Genomic DNA, 21085 nt, shown 5'->3' with positions numbered 1-21085 from the left:
TTTATTTTGTTGGAGGCTAAAACATCACATTTTTCCCTTTTTGAACCCTTTCAGCAGTCTCAAGACTTTTCATATGCCAATGATATCTAGACTCAGATTAATGAGCTACCTAGAAAAATTTAATTTCCCAGAAGAATCTAGGGTTTGTTGGACACCATCAACTTTAAATGTTTTCTTATATCAGTTTGAATTGAGATTATTTTTAGAGTCAAAGCAGACCTCATCCATCCTGCCTAAAATACTCCACTGTTTCTCTCATGGACTTCCATATGTTCTATTCAGTGGCTATAATTTTCCAACATCTTTTTTATGAAAATCATTCTCTGGATGAAGACGACAGTTTGGTAGCCTCTAAACAAAGCCTGCACTGGTGGTGTTGGGCATCCACATGTCCAAAGTAATTAATTCCGAGACCCTTTCAACATCTTGAGACTTTTCAGGATGTCAGAACCAGAGTTAAAAGGAAGGTATCCCTTCCCCCAGCACCAAGTCTGAGTTTGGCTCAAACCCAGATGACTGGCACATCCCATCGTATCCATTTAATAATGTCATCTGAGGTCTGAGGGCATTTCCATTAACTCTGTAACACCAGCCATAATTCTTGTGTCTCATCCAATCTATGTCCAATATTTTTGATTTTAGTGAACAGTATCTGTTAATCATAATTGGGTCAGTTTCTCCTTTGTTGAGCAAATCTATCCTTCAAGCTGTCGATATTAATACAAAACAACCTTTCTGAATCTTCTTATTAAATTGCAGTGTTCACTCTTTCAGGCTCTGCTGGATGTAATCTAATATCTACCAATCTCCAGATATCCCATTTATTTCCAACTGTTTCTTCCATCTCATTTATCCCTTAATTACCTTTGGTTTGGGTAACCCATAAGAGTTTAAGAAATGTAATGAGTGCAAGGAAGGTTTCATTTCTTTCTGAGACAGGAGTCTAAAGAATATCAGGTAGGGGTATGTGTGTGTGTGTGTGTGTGTGTGTGTGTGTGTATCTAACACACTAGAGAAAGAAAGCTATGTCAGTCTGAGACCTTTAGCTCATGGTCACTAGTCAATCTAGTTTAAAGTAAAGAGAAAGGTGTTTTGTATGACTGGACAGTTTTGTTTTAATTCTCTGTGGACTAATATAATCCCCTTCCCACAGCACACACACACACACACACATTCATGTCTGTGCACACATACCTATCCAACTCTGCACACACACGTACACATCCCCAGAAAACCTGTGTATCCTTTTTATTTACAAATAAAATTGGACACCAAGGAACTCATTATCAAATGGAGCTTTTATGTTTACATTTTAAAATCAAAGACATGAGTTCCTTAATTTTATGGAAAAGCAAAGTAATTATAAAGTGTTTTAAATGTATTGGACAAGGTATATGCAATGGTTGGAAATGTTTTTGTCCCCCCAGAATTCACAGGTTGAAATTCTAACTCCCAAGGTGATGGCATTAGGAGGTGGGGCCTTTGGGAGGTGATCAGGTCATGAAGGTGGGGCCCCCATGAAGGGTTAGTACCCTTATAAAGAAGCCCGAGACCCCGCCTTGCCCTCTTTCTTCCATGCGGGAATACAACAAGAAGTCAATCTGCAGCCTGGAAGAGGGCCTCTCACCAGAACTTAGCCATGCTGGAACCCTGATCTCAGACTTCCAGTCTTCAAAGCAATGGGAATTACATTTCTGTTATTTATAAGCCACCCCGTCTATGGTACTTTGTTATAACAACCCAAATGGAGTAAGACGGTATGCAAACAAAGCAAACCATTTTTGATATTTGGGAAAATCTAAGATCTTTAATAGTAGTTCGAGATTTTCAACAAATCCTAATACTGAGTACATATCAGTATATGTGTGTATCCACAATACACAGTGTCATAAACACACACATATAAACACCATCTGCATTATATAATAGACACACCTGTATCCTCAGTGTTGGTGTACAGATGCATTCATGTTACCTATACAGTATGTTCTGAAGATAGTCAATAAACTCAGACCCAAGACAGTTCTCCTATCTTTTAATTCTACACAGAAATCAGGATGCACCTGATAAACAGTAGAAGATGTAAGAGAGGCCAGGTGCGGTGGTTCTTGCCCGCAATCCCAATTTTGACAGACTGAGGCAGGAGAATCGCCTGAGCTCAGAAGTTCAAGACCAGCCTGAGCAACCTAGCAAAACCTGGTCTCTACTGAAAATCAAACAAATTTAGCTGGGCAAGGCAGCATATGTCTGTAGTCCCAGCTACTTGGGAGGCTGAGGCAGAAGGATTACCTGAGCCCAGGAGATCAAGGCTGCAGTGAGCTGTGATTTTGCCATTACACTCCAGCCTGGGTGACAGAGCGTTTGGGTGAGCAGAGCAGAATTCAGGCATTTCTGGGTCCCTGGTTCCGATGCTGTCTTATGGGCACCACTTGTTCCTAACAGGAAGCTCTATTTGTATGCAAGTTATAATTACCCATCAAACCTGCGGCTCTGTGACCTTTAGCAAAATCACTGGGTGTTGTTTTCAGAAATAAATTCGATACAGAAACGGAGAAAATGCACAGAGTAACTCTAGACATTTTTGCCAACAACACATCCCCGATTTTGGCTTAGCTGCGGTGAGCCCTTGGCGTGTTTCCTGATCCAGGGTCCAAGACTTTCTTTCCCTGGGCACAGAGACTGGAAAAGAGTCCTTCCAGGCCAACAGGCTCTTGGCTGCATTGCTCTCTGCTCAGCAAGCTGTCCTTTTTACATTTCGACCATCGTACAACCACCCCTGGTTCCCAGACCTACTGCAAATAATGAATGATTCATACCCAGTTCTCTGCCACAACATTTAGTCATAATTCACAGAGTAATTGATCCTCTTTCTCAGTCTGTCAATAACTTGGCCAGGTATAAATATATATGAGAAGGGCTTTTGTTTTGTAAACTGTGGTTATCCTAACTAATGAGGACATTGACTATTTAAATTAATTGACCGTGCTCCCAGGGAATAATGAAGACATATTCTGTCTGTACACAAATCAAGGTCTTGCTATGGCAGTATAAACGATGTATAAAGTAGGCAAAATGATTGTTAAGCCAACTGAAAAGCTTTAAAGAACAAAAAACAGTCACCGACTGTTTCATTTGTGAGGAAACTAGACATTGCCCTCCTGGGAAGAAAAGTAATTAATTTCTCAAGTTACTACTATCCTGAAAGCATTTTTTTTTTCTTTGAGATGGAGTCTCGCTCTGTTTCCCAGGCTGGAATGCAATGGTGCAACCTCGGCTCACTGCAACCTCCACCACCTGGGTTAAAGTGATTCTCCTACTTTGGCCTCCCGAGTAGCTGGGATCACAGGCACCCGCCACCATGCCCAGCTGATTTTTGTATTTTTAGAAGAGATGGGGTTTCACGACGTTGGTTAGGCTGATCTCGAACTCTTGAACTCAGGTGATCCGCCTGCCTCAGCCTCCCAAAGTGCTGGGATTACAGGCGTAAGCCACTGCACCCGGCCCCGAATGCATCTCTAAGCAAAGGGTTTCAATATGCATAGCGGCAGTCCTTTTCCAGTCGCTAAATTGACAGCTTCTTTTGTAGCAAAGACCAAACCAGTCAATTTCTGGGGTGTTCACAAGTCGAGACCTCCACTATGGCAGAAGCACTCTCTCCTGGCTCTTTTAACTCATCATTGGGACTGCAAAATGGCTTGACAAAGTCTACGTGTTTTTGCAGAAGCTAGGTATCCTATGATCTAGACGTAAAATCAAGTCAAAGGAAAGCTTCATAGGCTTTTTTGGAAAATGGGAGTATAAAGGTACTTACCTTAGTAGTGATTTCTTTAAGTGACAAGTTGAGGGATTTTATTCTTTCCTGGAGGCTGGAAAAATTAAAAAGAGGAGATTGGTCTTCTTGGTAACCACAATTCAATACCACCACAGTTAGGAATACTGCAAAAAGTGAACCTTCCACTGGTCTGATGGATGAAGAAGTGCAGGAGGAAAGATGATGCCAAATTGGTTCCATTTGACTATGGAATAAATATGGTGCTAGGAAGCAGACCTTTCCTCCCTTATTATGCCTTACTAAAGCTAGTATTACAATTTTATCATGCCCGGAGTGTACATCTACTGATAACGGGAAGAACAGCCAAGGTGTGCTCCTGGCAGCAAAGGATTAAAATCTGCATTCCTATAACCACCTTCCCAGAAGGAAGGTGTATGCTGAGTAGTGTCTCACTAGCAGGGAATCAAATAGTATCTATTTGGGTAGACCATGCGATTCAGCAAGTATGTACCCAGTGCCCTCTGCATTGAGCACTGAAGTAGAGCATAAAGGAGAGACATATATTTAAAGTATGTCTGAGATAGCACCCCTTAGGTTCTCCCGCTTCTCTTTTCTCCTTAGCACTTTTCACTTTGACATATTTATTTATTCACGTAATTTCTGTCTCTCCCACTGGAACTTAAGTTCCACGAAGGCAGTGACTGTCTGTTGTGTTCATTCCTGCATCCCCATTGCTTAAACAATTCCTGGAGCTTGTTAGTCAGCCCTCAGTCAATATCTGTAGAATGAATGAATCAATGCAATTAAGAGTCAGATCTTATTATGAAGGTTGTTACCTAGTGGAGAAGAAACACACGCACGTGATTCGCTATAATATAAAGCAAGAGGAAAAAATTACTATAAGGGGAATAGAAAATCAATACTAGGAGAAAACTGCTACATAAAAGCTGTCACCAGGCAGAATATTGTCTGCCTTGAGCAATGGAGACAATAACTTGTGGAGCAATTTAGAACTAGGAAAGCTTACCGGAAGAGGTGAAAAGTGAACTGGGCCTCAATGGAAAAAACAAAAAACAACAACAAAAAAAGGGAGAATGAAATTCTAGCAAGAAGATAAATCTAACTGGACCAAATGGTTCTCACAGGTGACTTGTGAAAGATAAAGTTAAACAAGGAAATGACTATTTCTGGTAGGAAAGGAGAGGGAAGGATGGAGTGGGGCCTATCTGTATCTACAATGTTTGCTTATTTATTTAGTTAGGGGCCGGGCGCAGTGGCTCATGCCTGTAATCCCAGCACTTTGGGAGGCCGAGGTAGGGGGATCACCTGTGGTCAGGAGCTCGAGACCAGCCTGGCCAATATGGTGAAACCCCTTCTCTACTAAAATACAAAAATTAGCCAGGCGTGGTGGCATGCACCTGTAGTCCCAGTTACTTGGGAGGCTGAGGCAGGAGAATTGCTTGAACCCAGGAGAATTGCTTGGTGTGAGCCGAGATCATGCCACTGCACTCCAGCCTGGGTGACAGAGTGAAACTCCATCTCTAAAAAAATAAAAGAAAATAAATTTATTTAGTTAGGGAAAGAAAATCAAAGTAAATATGGAGTAAATTCTACTATCTGTTTAATTGTAATGGTGAGTAAATGAGTGTTGTATTTTTAAATATGTTTGAAATATTTACAATTAAAATAATTTTAAACAAATATCGGCCAGGCGCAGTGGCTCAAGCCTGTAATCCCAGCACTTTGGGAGGCTGAGACGGGCGGATCACGAGGTCAGGAGATCAAGACCATCCTGGCTAACATGGTGAAACCCCGTCTCTACTAAAAAAATACAAAAAAACTAGCCGGGCGAGGTGGCGGGCGCCTGTAGTCCCAGCTACTCGGGAGGCTGAGGCAGGAGAATGGCGTGAACCCAGGAGGCGGGGCTTGCAGTGAGCTGAGATCCGGCCACTGCACTCCAGCCTGGGCGACAGAGCGAGACTCCTTCTCAAAAAAAAAAAAAAAAAGAAAAGAAATATCAAGGGCAAGCTTTAGTCAGTATTAAATGACAGACTAAGGAGTTTTGAGTTTTATCCCTCAAGCAATAAGAAATCATTCCATTTTTTAGCAAGAGAGCAACATGAAAAAAAGGTTTTCATTTTTTAGAAAACTAATTGGGTGGCACTATGAGAGATGATTTGGAGGAAGAAAGTCTGAATGTGACAAAGCCAGGCAGGACCCTTCAGCAGTGTAAGCCAGTCGGGGGCGCACGGGCCCCGCAGAGTGATACGGGTCAGAAAGGGGAGGGAGGAAAGGACTGGATTACGTGGATGCTCAGAGCAGTGAGAACATCCATTCTAGAGTTTTCCATTCTTTCATGCATTCATGAACTCATCCATTCTTCAAATATCTATCTGCTGGGCACCCAGCAAGTTAGGGACTTAGAGCATGAAGACATGGTTCCTGCCCACAACCACTTATTGCTACTAGATATGCCAGAAAATGTAACAGATGCCAGAAGAGGAGTGATTACTTGATTAAATGATGACCTGCAAAAGGAAAGGTCAAGGTTTTGGGGGTATGTGTGGGGAGGGGGTGCAGGGTGTCAGGAAATCTTATACCAGGGGTTGCCAAGTATTAGAGCTAAGCTGCCAATTTGCTGATTTTTGTTTGTTTGTTCTTCAACCGTAAGAACAATTTTTTGATGTTATCACATCTACCAATTTGTCATTTCTGAGTATAAGCAAACTCGTTTCAATTGTAAACACCTGGGAACTGGTGCGGGTCATACTAATCAGTCATTACCACTTGAGACCTACTTTCAACAGAGGAGGGTTTTCCAGTCCAGCTGAGATCAACCCAAAAGGAGGAAGTGAGGGTTGACAGAGGTGGAGCATGTGACACCAGACTCTTCAGAATGCAGGAGTTGCCATCTGACAAAAATTAGTGTACTCAGTGGGAACAGAGGAAAACAACCTTTGGAAGCCTGCCTGGAGAATTCTAGACTCTGGCTGGCTGGGGACTGGATCTTTTGAGAGAATGTAAGTCAGAGTGTCACACAGACACGAAGATTGGGGCAGATGAAACCACTCAGGGTGGTGGGGAGAGAAGAACAGAGGGCATCCAACGTGGACCCGGTCTGCTTCTTCCTCTGATTCTAATAGCAGCACCAGCTTTGGACGGCTAATGCCTGCTGTCCAAACTGAAAACCTTCCTTGGGCAGAAATGCACTTTCCCTTGCTGAGCTTGTGAGAGTCTATTCAACAAATACATTTTTAACAAATGGTTCACCACATCATTGAACCTATGTGAGCATTTAATACTGTATTATAAGTAGATGTTCCCAACCACACACACAGACTAGCTCATGCATTCACAATTCAGATGAGTAGCAGATCCTCTTACTGATACTGAAATTTTAGCTGACCAAAACGGCTGTGCTGTTAGCTAATGCCCAACATATCACATAAAAAGTAGGTCAAGCACCGTCTTTCCAGAGGTTGACACAGTTCACTGGTCTGGGCTCAGATCTGGCCCTATCCCAGAAAGAAAGTTAGTCTCCTCTTAGATATCATGTTAGAGGAAGGAGGCAGTGGTGCAGATAATTAAATGCATTGTTTTATATTTAATTTGATTTATATTTAATTCATGCTATATTCCTTTTTGCAACAGATTTACCTTCCCAATTATGTTTTGCTCAGGCTACTATTAACATGAGTTGTATCTCTGGGGTATATACAGAATAAAAGCAATTGTGGGGGAGCAGACGATATGAGTAATCTATATACTATGCTAGTGGGTTACAGGCTATTTATAATAGAAGAATTCTCTCAAACCAAAGTTTACACAGCATTATAAAATATAATAAAGATAACAGGGAATCTGCTTTTATTGAAGAGGGGTGTCTGGCCTAGTGTACAAAGATGTCACTTTAGCCCCCCCCCCACACACACACATTGCTGCTGCCATCACACTGTGGTCCCCAAACCATAATTCCAGGAGCAGGAATACAAACCGAAAACCAGAAAATAAGACCAGTTCAATGTTGATAAGCAAGAATTCCGTGTACTTTAAAAGAGTATAACCAATCCCCACTTTTTAAAAAACTTGCATATTATTCATAACAAATATGAACTATCTTCTCAGATGAAATTATGCCTTATCCTAGAAACACATAATTTGTCCACACAAATTAGCAAATATGTTTTCAGAAACACACCAGACCTAATTTACCCAAATCAGTATCTTCATTCCAAGTGGCTGCCCCGGAAATAACAGAGTCCAACGTTTATTGAACACTTACTATGTACCAGACACTCTCCCAAATTCTTTATGCAGATGAGCATTTTAAATTCTTATTATAACTCTATGAAGTAGAAACTACAATCATCTACATTGTAAGACAAGAAAATTTAATCAAAGAGACTAAGAGAGATTTAAGTAACTTTCCCGGGGTAACCAGTTGGTAATTATGGGGGATTAAATGGTAACCCAGGCAGTCTAACTATCTGCTCTCCTAACTACTCAACAATACTAACTACCGCTCCCAGAAGCTGTGTACCTATTTAAAATGAACTGTCATCATCCAGACAAATTTTTTGAATTCTACTTTAGAATTTTGTTAAATGTACAATATAATCAATATCATGATTTGTAAATACACGTTATTCTTTACTCACAAACTGGTGTTCCAATCATATGACCAAATTTCACCCTCAACAAATGAAATCTTAGAAAAATTGAGACTACTGACATGAATGTGCTGCACAGAACGTACATCAGTAGCAGATGGTCCTGGGGGTGATGACTGTAGCAAAAGGAAATTAAATGCAAAGGTGCCTGTCACCAGTTGAGTTGTGTACCCCAAAATTCACAGGTTAGAGTCCGAATCCCCAGTACCTAAGAATGTGACGGTGTTTGGAGATAGGGCTTTTCAATAGGTAACAAATTTAAAATAAAGTCATTAGGGTGGACCCCAATCCAATATGACTGGTATCATTATAGGAAGAGATGTGGAGGGCCGGGTGTGGTGGCTCACGCCTGTAATCCCAGCACTTTGGGAGGTCGAGGTGGGTGGATCACGAGGTCAGGAGATCTAGACCATCTTGGCTAACATGGTGAAACCCTGTCTCTACTAAAAATATAAAAAATTAGCTGAGTGTAGTGGCGGGTGCCTGTAGTCCCAGCTACTTAGGAGGCTGAGGCAGGAGAATGGCGTAAACCCGGGAGGCCGAGCTTGCAGTCAGCCAAGATCACGCCACTGCACTCCAGCCTGGGCTACAGAGCCAGACTCTGCCTCAAAAAAAAAAAAAAAAAAAGAGAGATGTGGAGACAGACACATGTGGAGGGAAGACCATCTGAGGACAAAAGAGAAAATGGCTATCTGCAAGTCAATGAGAGGAGCCTCAGAAGAAACCAGCCCTGCCGACACCTTGATCTTAGACATTCAGCCATCAGAGTTGTGAGAAAATAAATTTCTGTTGTCTAAGCCACCCTATCCATGGTACTTTATTACGACAGCCCTAGCAGACTCGTGCATGTGGAATTTTCCATTTCTCATGGTATGATGAGTTATATGTATTATTAAGGCACCGCACACTGGTGCTTCACGATCCAGGTAAAAATAGTTGCTACTCCATGTAGCAGCAGCAGCAGGTCCAGCAGAAAACACAGCAACTCTTTTGTTTTCTTCAGACTGACAGTTTCTTTTCAATCTGCCCAACTGGGAGACTGCGGGCCGCAACAACAATAAATGTGTGTAGAATATTATCATTCTTGTCTGCAGTTTAGGAGCTAAGTATTATGAATGGTGGCTCTAAGAAAATGTTATGTGAGAATGTCTTTGATTTTTTAAAATGATTATGGATTATGATTTAAAAATTATTATTTAAAAATGATTCATTAGAAATGAAAAAGGGCTCCCTTCAATACTCCTGCAATATCACAAACATAATGCAATCACTGATGTCAAAAATATAAGGAATAAAAATTCAATCTGGGGAGGGACAGATTGCTTTTCAGCCATAATTAGAAGGGCAAATGGAATTTAAGTCAATAACAGTCACTAATCTAGATAATACAAGCCAAGACTTGGTCAAGGGCCAGAATGAGACATTTATACAGGAGGATACAGCCAGGCAATTTTGGTTTAATGACTTGGGAGTGAGAAACTATTCTAAAGATAACTGATCCGACCAAAGAACTGTCTCTACTTCTACCACTCTGCTCCAAGCCACAGGCACCTCTCCTCTGAAATGCTGCAATAGTCTCAGAACAGTTCTGCATTTACCCTCACTCCTCCACAGTCTGTTCTTGAGATACAGCCAGGGTGAGCCTTCACAAGCATGTCAAATAAAATGCCACTATTCAGCCCAAAACCCTGCTCCATCACACCTGGGTCGAGCCAAGTCTGCAAGGACCTATATGGCCCATCTCTCATCACATCTCTTACCTCCTCTCCTACAACTCCCTTCTTTGCTTGCTCCACCCTGGCCACAGAGGCCTCCTGACAGCTCCTCAAGTCTGCTGTGGCTGGTGCAGGCTCCACTGCCTTGACCTTCTGCCCCAGCACATATAATGGGCCGACCCCCTCCCACCTGCAAGTCCTTGCTCACCTCTGACACTCTCAGTGAGGCTGGCCTGACTACTCCATCGACAGCTTAAATTTCACATCCACTCGTCTTCCGCCCCAACCCCCAAGTCATGTTCATTTTCTACTAACCTACCTGTAACTTACTTATTTATTACGTTTGTTATTTATTTCTGCCTTTTACCACTAGAAAAAGAATGCCATGTGGGCAAGGATCTTTGGAGAAGTACTTGAAGTGCTTGGCACACAGTGTGTACCTAATAAATATTTGATTAATGTATAATACTCACATTCTTGCCTTCTCTCTAAGAAACAAGTCAGGTGGGGTAGAGTGGGGCGGAAGCATCCTCACCTCTGTTAGAGGCACACTCAAACCACAGGATGGTGAGTGGCACCATCTTTATCCCCACTTCCCACCACTGTCCCCTCAGGATCAGGGATTAAAGGCTGCAGCTGCTCTTGACTGTATGGCTGGGGTGGAGCTTTGCATGACAGAGAAAGAAGAGGTTAAAAACTTGGAGTCAACTCATCAGATGTCCTCTCTTCTTTTAAAATTCCATCTCTCAGAAGTCATATTTATCTCGGTTTATCTCTGTTGGAGGGTTTCCTTTCATGGGCTATATTGCATGTTGAACTGTGTTCTCCACAAAATTCGTATGTTGATGTCCTGACCTCCATACCTCAGAATGTGACTGCAGTTGGAAATAGGTCATTGCAAATGTACTTCGAGTTAAGATCAACCATACTCCGACATGACTGGTATCCTTATAAAAGGGGAAATGTGGATTCAGAGACATGTACAGAGGGAAGATGACATGAAAAGACACAGGGAGAAAATGATCATCTACAAGCCAAGGAGAGATGCAGATCCTTCCCTGACAGTCCCCAGAAGAAAGCAACCCTGCTGACACCTTGATTCTTGGCATTTTTTTTTTTTTTTTGAGATGGAGTCTCATTCTGTCTCCCAGGCTGGAGTGCAGTGGTATGATCTCAGCTCACTGCAACCTCCATTTTCTGGGTTCAAGCGATTCTCCTGCCTCAGCCTCCCAAGTAGCTGGGATTACAGGCCTGTGCCAGAACACCTGGCTAATTTTTTGGTATTTTTAGTAGAAACGGGGTTTCACCATATTAGCCAGGCTGGTCTCAAACTCCTGACCTCAAGTGATCCACCCACCTCGGCCTTCCAAACTGTTGGGATTACAGGTGTGGGCCACTGCACCCGGCCAATTCTTGGACTTCTAGACATGATAAATTTCTGTATTTAAGCCAGGTGGCTGTGGTGCTGCTTTATTATGGCAGCAAACTAATACAGGCTGGCAATGGAAAGGAAGACATGTGGAGGGCCACTCATTCCTGCCTCTTAGAATGGTAAGAGCTAGAAGTCTGGAAGTGAGGTGTAGGCCTGGGCAAAGGGCACCAGTGGTCTCATCTGGGAGCCTGCCTCTAGCAAAGTGCCAAATGAGTCCTCACTGCCAACATGATGCCAAGGTCAGAAGATGGCTCCAAAAATTCAGAGTGATTGTGCTTAGAGCATCTCGCTCATCTTTCTCAAAAACCTATAGCTACTGCTATAATGTCAGTGTGTCCTCCAGAATTCATGTGTTGGAAACTTAATTCCCAAGACAACCATGTTGAGAGACAGGACCTTTAAGAAATGTTTAGGTTTTCAGGAATCTGCCCTCATGAATGGATTAATATCATTATTGGGGGAGTGGGTTCCTGATAAAAGGGTGAGTTTGATCCCCTCCCCTTCTCTGTCTCTCTCTCTCTCTCTCTCCCCCCTGCTCTCTCTCACACACGTGCTCTCTCTCTCTCTCTCTCTCGATCTCTCTTGCCCTTCTGCTTCCTGCCATGGGATGATGCAGTAAGAAGGTCCTTGCCAGATGCAGCCCCCTCAACCTCGGACTTCCAAGCCTCCAGAAGTGTAAGAAATAAATCTTCTCTCTTTATAAATCACTCAGTCTGCAGTAACAAAATGGACTAAGACAGCTGCATTGGGCATCTATTTGGTTACAGAATCCCACGCCCCAATCTAATAGCCACTAACAACTATTTACTCGGTTTCTCCAGATCCTGTCCCTTAGGGAAGCCTATCTCAAGAGCCTTATAACATACTTGAATCCACACCCTCGCTCTGTAATACTTCCGATACTCTCCTTAAATCCAGGCAAAAGAACTCCTCCCTTGCTCTCTGCCACATTGGAGGGCTCTGTCCTGATCCTCCTTACCCTTGAGGGGAAGGGTAAATGGGGGGGCCAAAGGTACATGCCACCCAAAGCTGGTTCAGGCAGCCACGACCAGAAGTGCCTTCCTGAAGAGCCAGGAGCCTGCATCCTGCCAGGGTTCTTCTCAGGGCACTGCCTGCAAGGGTGGACTGCAGTGCAGTAGGCATACCTCTAGTCCCAAGCAGTAGTCGAGCACAGGCTACTTTGAAGGGTGTAGATATTACCTGGACATACAGGCTAGGTCCCCATATAAAACCTATCATGGTGTGGGACAGGTGCAAGGGTAGGAAGACAAGGTGGGAAGTTCCATTTGACCCCTTACTCTGGGACACAATGTCAGGCAGGCCTGGATAGACCCCTTTAATGTTATATCCTAGAGAAACCACCTCTCATTCCATGCAATCTTTGGTAGTTTGTTACCAGTTCCTCGTACCACCAGTAACCCAGCCATGACCACCTTCGCACTTGGCACTGGAGGCAAAGCCTTGGCCCTCAGCATCAGAGGCACTCCCAGGGTGACAACCACACACCTGCCCCAAAGATGAGCCTTTGAAGAACAAACTCTGTTCCTGTTCTTATCTGGACTTCTGCAGAAAAAGAATATTAACGACACTCAGAGAATTACACCACTACCCCACTAACTTTCTGCAAGACTTTGAACAAGTCACTTTCATCTGGGGCTCCATTTTCTCAGCTGCAAAATGAGGAAGTTGAACGCAATTATTTCTAAAATCCTTCCAGGTCTACTATCCCATATTCTTTCACTGCTCTATCATTCAAAAATCTTTTACTAGCCTTTTTTATTTATAGATATTTAGAGAATCTAAAAACCACACAGGTTTTATAAAGTACCAGATAACATTGATAACAGAGACAGAAATATACAGGAGACACGTGTCTTTTTTTACTCTATAATAGAGTAATAGAGACAGAAACATACAGGATATATTAGATTAGACAGAAATATAGATAATAAAGATACATTCGATATTAGAAATGTAATAGATAATAGAGACGGAAATATACAGGAGATACATGTCATTTTTTACACTAAGTGAGGGACGTGTTTTTCAGCTTGGAAGCTAACTATGCAAAGGGTCTGCTCCCTGCAGACAGTTGTCCGCTCATCTTCCTGCCTGTGTATGTATGGCTTTATGCTGAAGTTCCACTTTAGCAAAAAGTTACAGGAGATGAGGAATATCAATTTCATCTCTGAACAGCCTTCTCTCTACCCTCTCCCTCTCCCTCTATTCACTATCCCATCCCATTTCCTGTTTTGTAAAAATCAGTTTAAGAATGAGAGATTATTACTAAAGCAAACCACAAATGATGGAAAGAGCAAAATGACAGCTATCTTAGCATAGGCGCCACTTGGGTCTTGAATTAAAGCACACTCACACAGCCAGGTATGGTGGGTCATACCTGTAATCCATGCACTTTGGGAGGCCAAGATGGGCAGATCACTTGAGCACAAGCGTTCAAGACCAGCCTGGACAACATGGTGAAACTCCATCTCTACCAAAAAATAATAATAATAATAATAATAATACAAAAATTAGCCAAGCATGGTGGCATGTGTCTGTGATCCCAGCTACTCGGGAAGCTGAGGTGGGAGGATTCCTTGAGCCCAGGAGGCTGAGGCTACAGTGAGCTATGATCGCACCACTGCACTCCAGCCTGGGTGGCAAAGCAAGACCTTGTGCAAATAAATAAATAAATAAATAAAATAAAATAACACACACACACAATACACACAAGTCCATTGACATTAACAACCTTGCCCCTCACCTTCTGTCAGAGGACAAATGGAAAACAAAATGACTGTGGAAACAGCTTTAGGAAATTCAGGTTTATCTACTTGGTCTTTATCCTTCCTTAGACCCTTCTATCCTCACAGCTGATAATGTCACATGGCACCCATCAGACATTCATGGAGCACAGAGGCACAAATGCCACGAATTCCTCTAGACTTCAGATGATCTTGTAAAGGCACAACAGGGTACATAAATTCATCAGAAGCAAGCCATTCTATATGGCTATTTATAAAAATGACTCAAGCTGGTTATCTGAGACCTTCACTTCTGGGAAAGCCAGTGTGGTGCAGTGGAGAGAGATTTGAACTGAGAGGTAGGAGCACCAGGGCCTCTGCGGGCCATCCTTGCCACCTTTGGCAAAGCATGTTACTTCTTTCCAGTTCAGTGGTGGCTGAAGTCAGAGAGTTTGCTGGACTCAAAACAGACATTCACCTTTGTGCTCACCAACTAGCTCATCTTTTGAGGATCATGGGAGGAATGAAGTATAGAAAGACCATTTAATAAATCATGCAGACATATACCATACCTGTATTATAGTAAGAAAATATTTTAGAGTAATCTGACCAAAATCAGGCACATAAATTTTTAACAAGGGTGGAATAAATATATTTAGAGTTTTTCTGGCCCAGGCAAAGGACATTAAGTAAAAGAATCAAAGGAAACTAGGCCAGGGAAATACTTGAACATTCAGTTCTTTGATTCCTTCTCTGAGTATACATCACATCATGACTCACATTCTCCCTATTTCTCTGAATTTCAAGGATCCTGTGTTTTCAACTAGGGTGTTACACTCCATTATTCTGAGTCCTTTTAGTACAGTACAACTTCTCCAAATAACTCAGCAAACTGAAAATGAGGTGTCACTTTTTTTTTTTTTTTTTTTTTTTGAGACAGAATCTCAACCTGTCACCCAGGCTGGAGTGCAGTGGCGCAATTTCAGCTCACTGCAACCTCCACCTCCCAGGTTCAAGCGATTCTCCTGCCTCAGCCTCCTGAGTGGCTGGGATTACAGGCGCACACCACCACACCCAGATAATTTTTGCATTTTTAGTAGAGAGGGGGTTTCACCATGTTGGTCAAGCTGGTCTCAAACTCCTGACCTCGGGATCTGCCCGCCTCGGCCTCCCAAAGTGCCAGGATTACAGGCGTGAGCCACTGTGCCCGGTTGATGTCACATTTTATAAGACCATAAACTCTTTTTAATAAGATACACCCATGTAACTCATATCATAAGGGACAATGGAGGGAGAGGAAAAAAATGAACATAAGGATTTCTGATCTTTCCTTGGAAAAGATTTCCTGTGATCGAGGTGCTGATGCAAAGGCAGTGAGCAGAGGAAAGGAGTAAGCCCTAATAGTGAATTTGCTGAACTTTCCAAATTGGCAGGTACGAGTAAGGTAGCACATGCACGCGTTCACACCCTCACCCTGTGCCATCTCTTGTAGGTCCCCGTGCTTACTGGGAAGCTCCGCCTGACATCACAGCATCACAGTTTGCATCGAAGTCCAGTTTCATAAAAAATCACAGCTTTATTTTTAACTGATGAACTTGCTATTTGGCTTATCCAAATATTCCAAGTGTTAATTCAACCAGATCTTTCTCATTGCCTCAAACAATCTTATTCCAAACTGAAACTATAATTCATGTGCCAAAAACATTTTGACTTACAGACATTTATCTGTAGGAGATTTTGGTGGTTTAATAATGAAAAAATGAGAACAGGAATCAGAAATATGAACAGCCTTATGTTCAGATTATAACCATTCTCCTTTCTACCCTTTCTTCACAAGCTGTTTAACGATTCTTTTTTTACAACAATAAGGAAATAAATTACCAGCTTCTTATTTTTTGGAGACTGGTAACCAAGTCAGCTCCGTATTTTCAACTATTCTCATAACCATGACGTATTTAAATGTTCAAACACGATTTCAGTACTTGGGCTCTAGAACTTTTCCCCACCCCCCAAAACTCATGTGAGTTCAGCCCATTAAATACTACAATTTAATCTAAGGGGAAAATGATACTACATCCAGGCTTATTCTGTTAAGTGATCCAAAGGCAACTTCATATTTCCATTTCAATTACTGCCCTCCCTTTATTCTGATTATTTAATAAGGAATGTCCAGTTGTTCCCATGGGAACAACTGAGATTTTTAAATAAATACCCAGAACTGCTTGCATTTATTTTTTTTTTTTTATATTTATTTTTATTTGTTGAGACAGTCTTGCTCTGTCACCCAGGCTGGATTACAGTGACATGATCTCCGCTCACTGAAACCTTCACCTCCTGTGTTCAAGTGACTCTCCTACCTCAGCCTCCCGAATAGCTGGAACTACACAGACGCGCCACCACACCTGGCTAATTTTTTTTTTTTTTTTTTTGGTAGAGACAGGGTTTTGCCATGTTGACCAGGTTGGTCTGAAACTCCTGACCTCAAGTGATCCTCCCAAAGTCCTGGGATTACAGACATGAGCCACTGTGCCCAGTCATTTGCATTTATATTTAATACTAATTTTTTAAATATATTCTTGCTTCTCCTAAATTTCTAAGTATTTATACTTTCCATAACTATGAAGTTTGCCAAAAACGTTGTACTTTCTGCTGTGGGTTTATTCTTTTCTTCTGAATCGTCTTTAATTAACTGGCGTCTGGCTAAGAATAAGCATATGTACAGCTCAAGTTTGCAGAGACAATTTTAACCTTACATTTCTCTCAAGCGTCTCTCAAAATCTGTTGACAAAGCAACAGATCAGCCTGATTCCTAAAACTGGGGAATACTGTCAATTTCATTTCCTAAAATGTTTCTGTGGGTAAACTAAAGATGGACATACTTTACTGGATAAAAAATGCAAAAATAGACCACTGGTGAGCAAAATGAATCAACAGTAGGAGAAAAATTCAGTTGACTAAAGGAGAAACTGAATAAGGAATTCAAACACCAATATCAACATGACTCAAAGAGGAAGCTAAGGAAATTTGCAAAAGAGGAAGTACAAAATAGTAATGACAATGAAAGTCAAGATGAAGGTTTAACAATGATCTCTATAAAAGACACAGCATCCCACCCCCTACCCCTGCCTCCCCACACTGAAAGCAGCTACAGGAAATCTAGAGGTTCTGTCTGACTTTGGTTTCAGTCATCCTAGCAGCCTAGCTATCAGCACAGGGTAGATTAATCACCCTTCCACAGCTTGAAAAAGATGTGCTCTTAACTGATTAAATTCTCAGCAAGCAATGAGCTGGCATTTCCAACCTGGGGATATTCCCAGCAGTCACTAGAGAAGGGTCTTTCTGAGCAGAGCTAAATTACCTTCTGCTGGAAGATTCCAAAACTTCTGTACTTCTTCCAGAGTTTCAGCTCAAGGTCTGAAGAAGAGTTTTAGCCTGACATACTAAATTAACATCTGAAAAGTTAAAGCAGGGAAAAGTAACATACAGCTTACAAAAAGGAAAGAATAAGAGAATTTGATAAAGGGAACAGAAGAGTGCAGAAGACATGTAAATTACACAGAAATTAAGTACAGAACAGTTCTCAAGGTGATAATAAAGGAAACTAAAAATTGAAATTGACTAGGAGAAAGACTTAAAATAGGCCACATGCTTTCATGTTTGTGAGAGTTGACTTGCAGCTGCAATATTAGAACTAGCTATGATCATTTTAAGATGACTATCTCCCATCTTTGATAATCCATGGGGCTCCAGTTGAAAATAATTAACCTAATGCCTAAATTATATAAAAGAGAAATGGGTGAGTCTACAAATCACAAGCCTCCAAAGAGCTACCTAAACAATAATAATACTAAGAATAATAGACTCGTGTTGTAAGTTTCTTAAAGAAAACAAGCACAGAGAATTTGTAAAACATTAAAATACAACATGATAAAATACATATCCATTTTTTCACCCTCCTTTGTTCTAAGTTATTCAAAAATCATGGTAAATGTTACTGTAGCACAAAATAAAGTCTTTTTTTAAATCTGCAAGTAAAATAGAATTCCTCCCTTGAGTTTCTCAAATACAGCCTGTTAACTTAAAAATCACACAATTTATCAATTTAGAAAGAGCTTTATTTCTTATAAGGGGGTTAAAGCCTGCAATGTTGCCATTCTAACAGGCTGGGAAGCATAGGCTCCGGTAGAAGCCAATAGCAGGCACTTTAAGGGAGGGACAGGTAAGACAGGAATTTACGCAGAATAGCTTGACCAAGTGCACATATTCCACAGGTTATAGCAGGAGCTATGAATATTCATGAAGGTGGGCCTAAGGCATGCATACTGAATAAGCACACATGTTATATACAACTTATGTTCACCTTGGGGTGGAGACTTAACATTTACATGTATTACAATTAGGCCCTCTATGTAAAAGGTCTTTTCAGAACACAAAGGCACTCAAGTGTCTCTGTAAATAGGCCAGAAGCAGTCCACAGTTGGTCTTTGTATCAGAAGACAGTTACTGAAATCAGAATCTTTTCTAATGAAAGCTGCAGTTATGGCTGGTGGAACAGGGAGTCAGTCAGTCAGCGTCTGGCGGTGGAAGGAATGCCATGGTTTTAAGATAGCTCATCTCAAGGCCAGTGCTTGTTTAGCTGCTAGAGAAAAAGAAAACCCAGGTGGCAGTTAGAAGGTCTTTTATTCTTAAGGTGCAGGGGTGTGTGACTTATCTCTGCCTGGCATGGCCTTAGGTCTTGTTTATAATTTGGTATCTCATTACCACCGAGAGTCTGTTCTGTCAGTTCTTATGATCTCGTTTTAGCAATGATGCTGGTCAGTTGTTGTGTCTAAGCTACAAAAGGGAGGGATTATAACAAGGCAAATCCAACCTCCCGGCCCATTGGGGCTGGGAACTCAGTTTGTATGGAGTGTCTGGGGTCTCCTCGGCCAAGAGGGAATCCGTTCAGTGGTTGGGGGCTTAAGGTTTTATTTTTAATTTACAACACAATGAAAACTGGAAATGGGGGTTCTGTTTTCTTGGGAACCTACATTTCCTGGTGAGCAGCATCTGTACCCAGCCAGATAGGTGGGATTTTCTTCCTTCTTTTCCGACCCTCTTGCTCCTTTACCAGATTATAATTTGGTAAACTTTTCACGTTGCCTGTAATGACGACTTTCCAGAAGAAAATGGGAGGAAACACAGTGGCGAGGCGAGGTCTAAGCTCTGAGCCGCAGCAGCCATGGTTGGAAAGCACGTTTGCTCAGGTCCCTGCTCTAGGGACCAGCCCTTAGGAAAGTGCCAGCTAGAGCACCGTGGCCTGTGGATGGTCACAGCCTGCCCAGGGAACTTCAAAGAGGAACTTCACATAGAGCTCCTAGGAATAGAATTATGAGGGATTTTAAGGCAGTTTATTTTAACTTATTTCACAAAATCCTAAAGTGCAAAGTATTGTAGAACCAGAAAGGACCTTCCACATCATCCAGTTCAAACCCTCTTTTCACAGACAGTAATACCAGTTCCTCTAGCCCTGGGGCGGGGCCTTGCTTTCCAGTTCCTCTTCCTCTCACATTTCTTTCTTTGGGAAGTCTGACAGACCTCTCTGACTTGAGACAGTTGCCTGTTGGGTCTCCCCAGGCTGCCTATTTTTAGATACCCCTTGGCTCCAATCCAATCAGGCAACACTAGGCGCACAGAGACAACCATCCCTGGCCTGGAGGGACATCCATTCTCTTGTCCTTGGGCCTACAGACCCATGCTCTGCTGGGCTGGACTTCTTTCCATTGCTTGACCAAGCACTCTGTCCAAGGCCTGGTCTCTCCCAGGCCATAAGTGTGAACCATCTCTGGATTCCCTCTGCATTAAAAATTGGCCAAAGACATGAGGGCACCACTTTTACGGCTGTGTGAACTTGGACCCTCAGCAACCTCATCTGCAAAATGGGCATAAAAACATTATATTGCCCAACAGACTTTATAGGGTTATTGTAAGCAAGTAGGACAGTTTGTAAATAACAGAGATATTAAAATTAGTGTATGAGTATCATCACCAAACTAACTAAGAAGGACAGACAGGATAAATCTGAGTGGAGAGGGCAAACCTGCAGGGAGGTCCTGAACGCTGCAGATGTCGCCTATGCAGGGAAGCCTCACTCTGGGCACCCATCTGGCCCGCATTGCTCACACACTTCTGTCTCACTGCATTTGCTGTCTTGGCAAATATTTATCTGCCTCGTGAATTCCTGGGAAAAGCAAGATGTCTACTTTACTTAAAAAGGAGGGATGGGGAAAAAAAAAAAACCTGTAATCCCAGTGACCCAGGAGGCTGAGGTAGAAAGATCACTTCAGGCCAGGAGTTCAAGTCCAACCTGGCAACACAGCAAGACCACCCCCCCATCTCTACAAAAAATTAAAAAATTAGCCAGTCATGGCGACATGCACTTATAATCCTAGCACTTGGAAGGCTGAGGCTGGAGGATCACTTGAGCTCAGGAGTAAAAGGCTGTAATGAGCCATGATCATACCACTGCACTCCAGCCCATGGGACAGAGGGAAACCCCATCTCTAAAAAAGAAAGCAAAGTCCTTACCAAAAAAGGGGCGGAAAAAATCAGAATTTCTGGAAAAATGCAAAGCTCTCCTCTTTCTCCAGATGATTTCTAATGCTCTCAGTCCCATAAAGCCATTGTCTTGGCAAACCAATCAGGTAGAAGGCAAAGACAGAGGCGAGAGAAAGGCAAAGCCCAGAAGTGGAGATTAAAGAACAACAATCTTC

At 42.2% G+C, this 21085-nt stretch overlaps 1 protein-coding gene across 7 annotated transcripts in view; it reads right to left on the bottom strand.

The window, feature by feature from the left end:
• The window catches only part of DISC1 (DISC1 scaffold protein), a 403406-nt gene that overhangs the window by 228139 nt on the left and 154182 nt on the right, over nucleotides 1-21085 (bottom strand). For 6 of the 7 annotated variants that reach the window (XM_025386838.1, XM_025386847.1, XM_025386853.1 and 3 more), the window contains one exon: nucleotides 3812-3866. The exons of the other annotated variant lie outside the window; for it this stretch is intronic. In XM_025386838.1, coding sequence (XP_025242623.1) covers nucleotides 3812-3866 — 55 coding nt within the window. The remainder of the gene's footprint in view (nucleotides 1-3811; nucleotides 3867-21085) is intronic. 7 annotated transcript variants of the gene reach the window in all.

This window comes from Theropithecus gelada, chromosome 1 (assembly GCF_003255815.1).
Source record: "Theropithecus gelada isolate Dixy chromosome 1, Tgel_1.0, whole genome shotgun sequence".
Taxonomy (NCBI): Eukaryota; Metazoa; Chordata; class Mammalia; order Primates; family Cercopithecidae; genus Theropithecus; species Theropithecus gelada.
The sequence above is the reverse complement of the archived record's forward strand: the minus strand, read 5'-3'. Positions and strand labels throughout refer to the sequence as shown.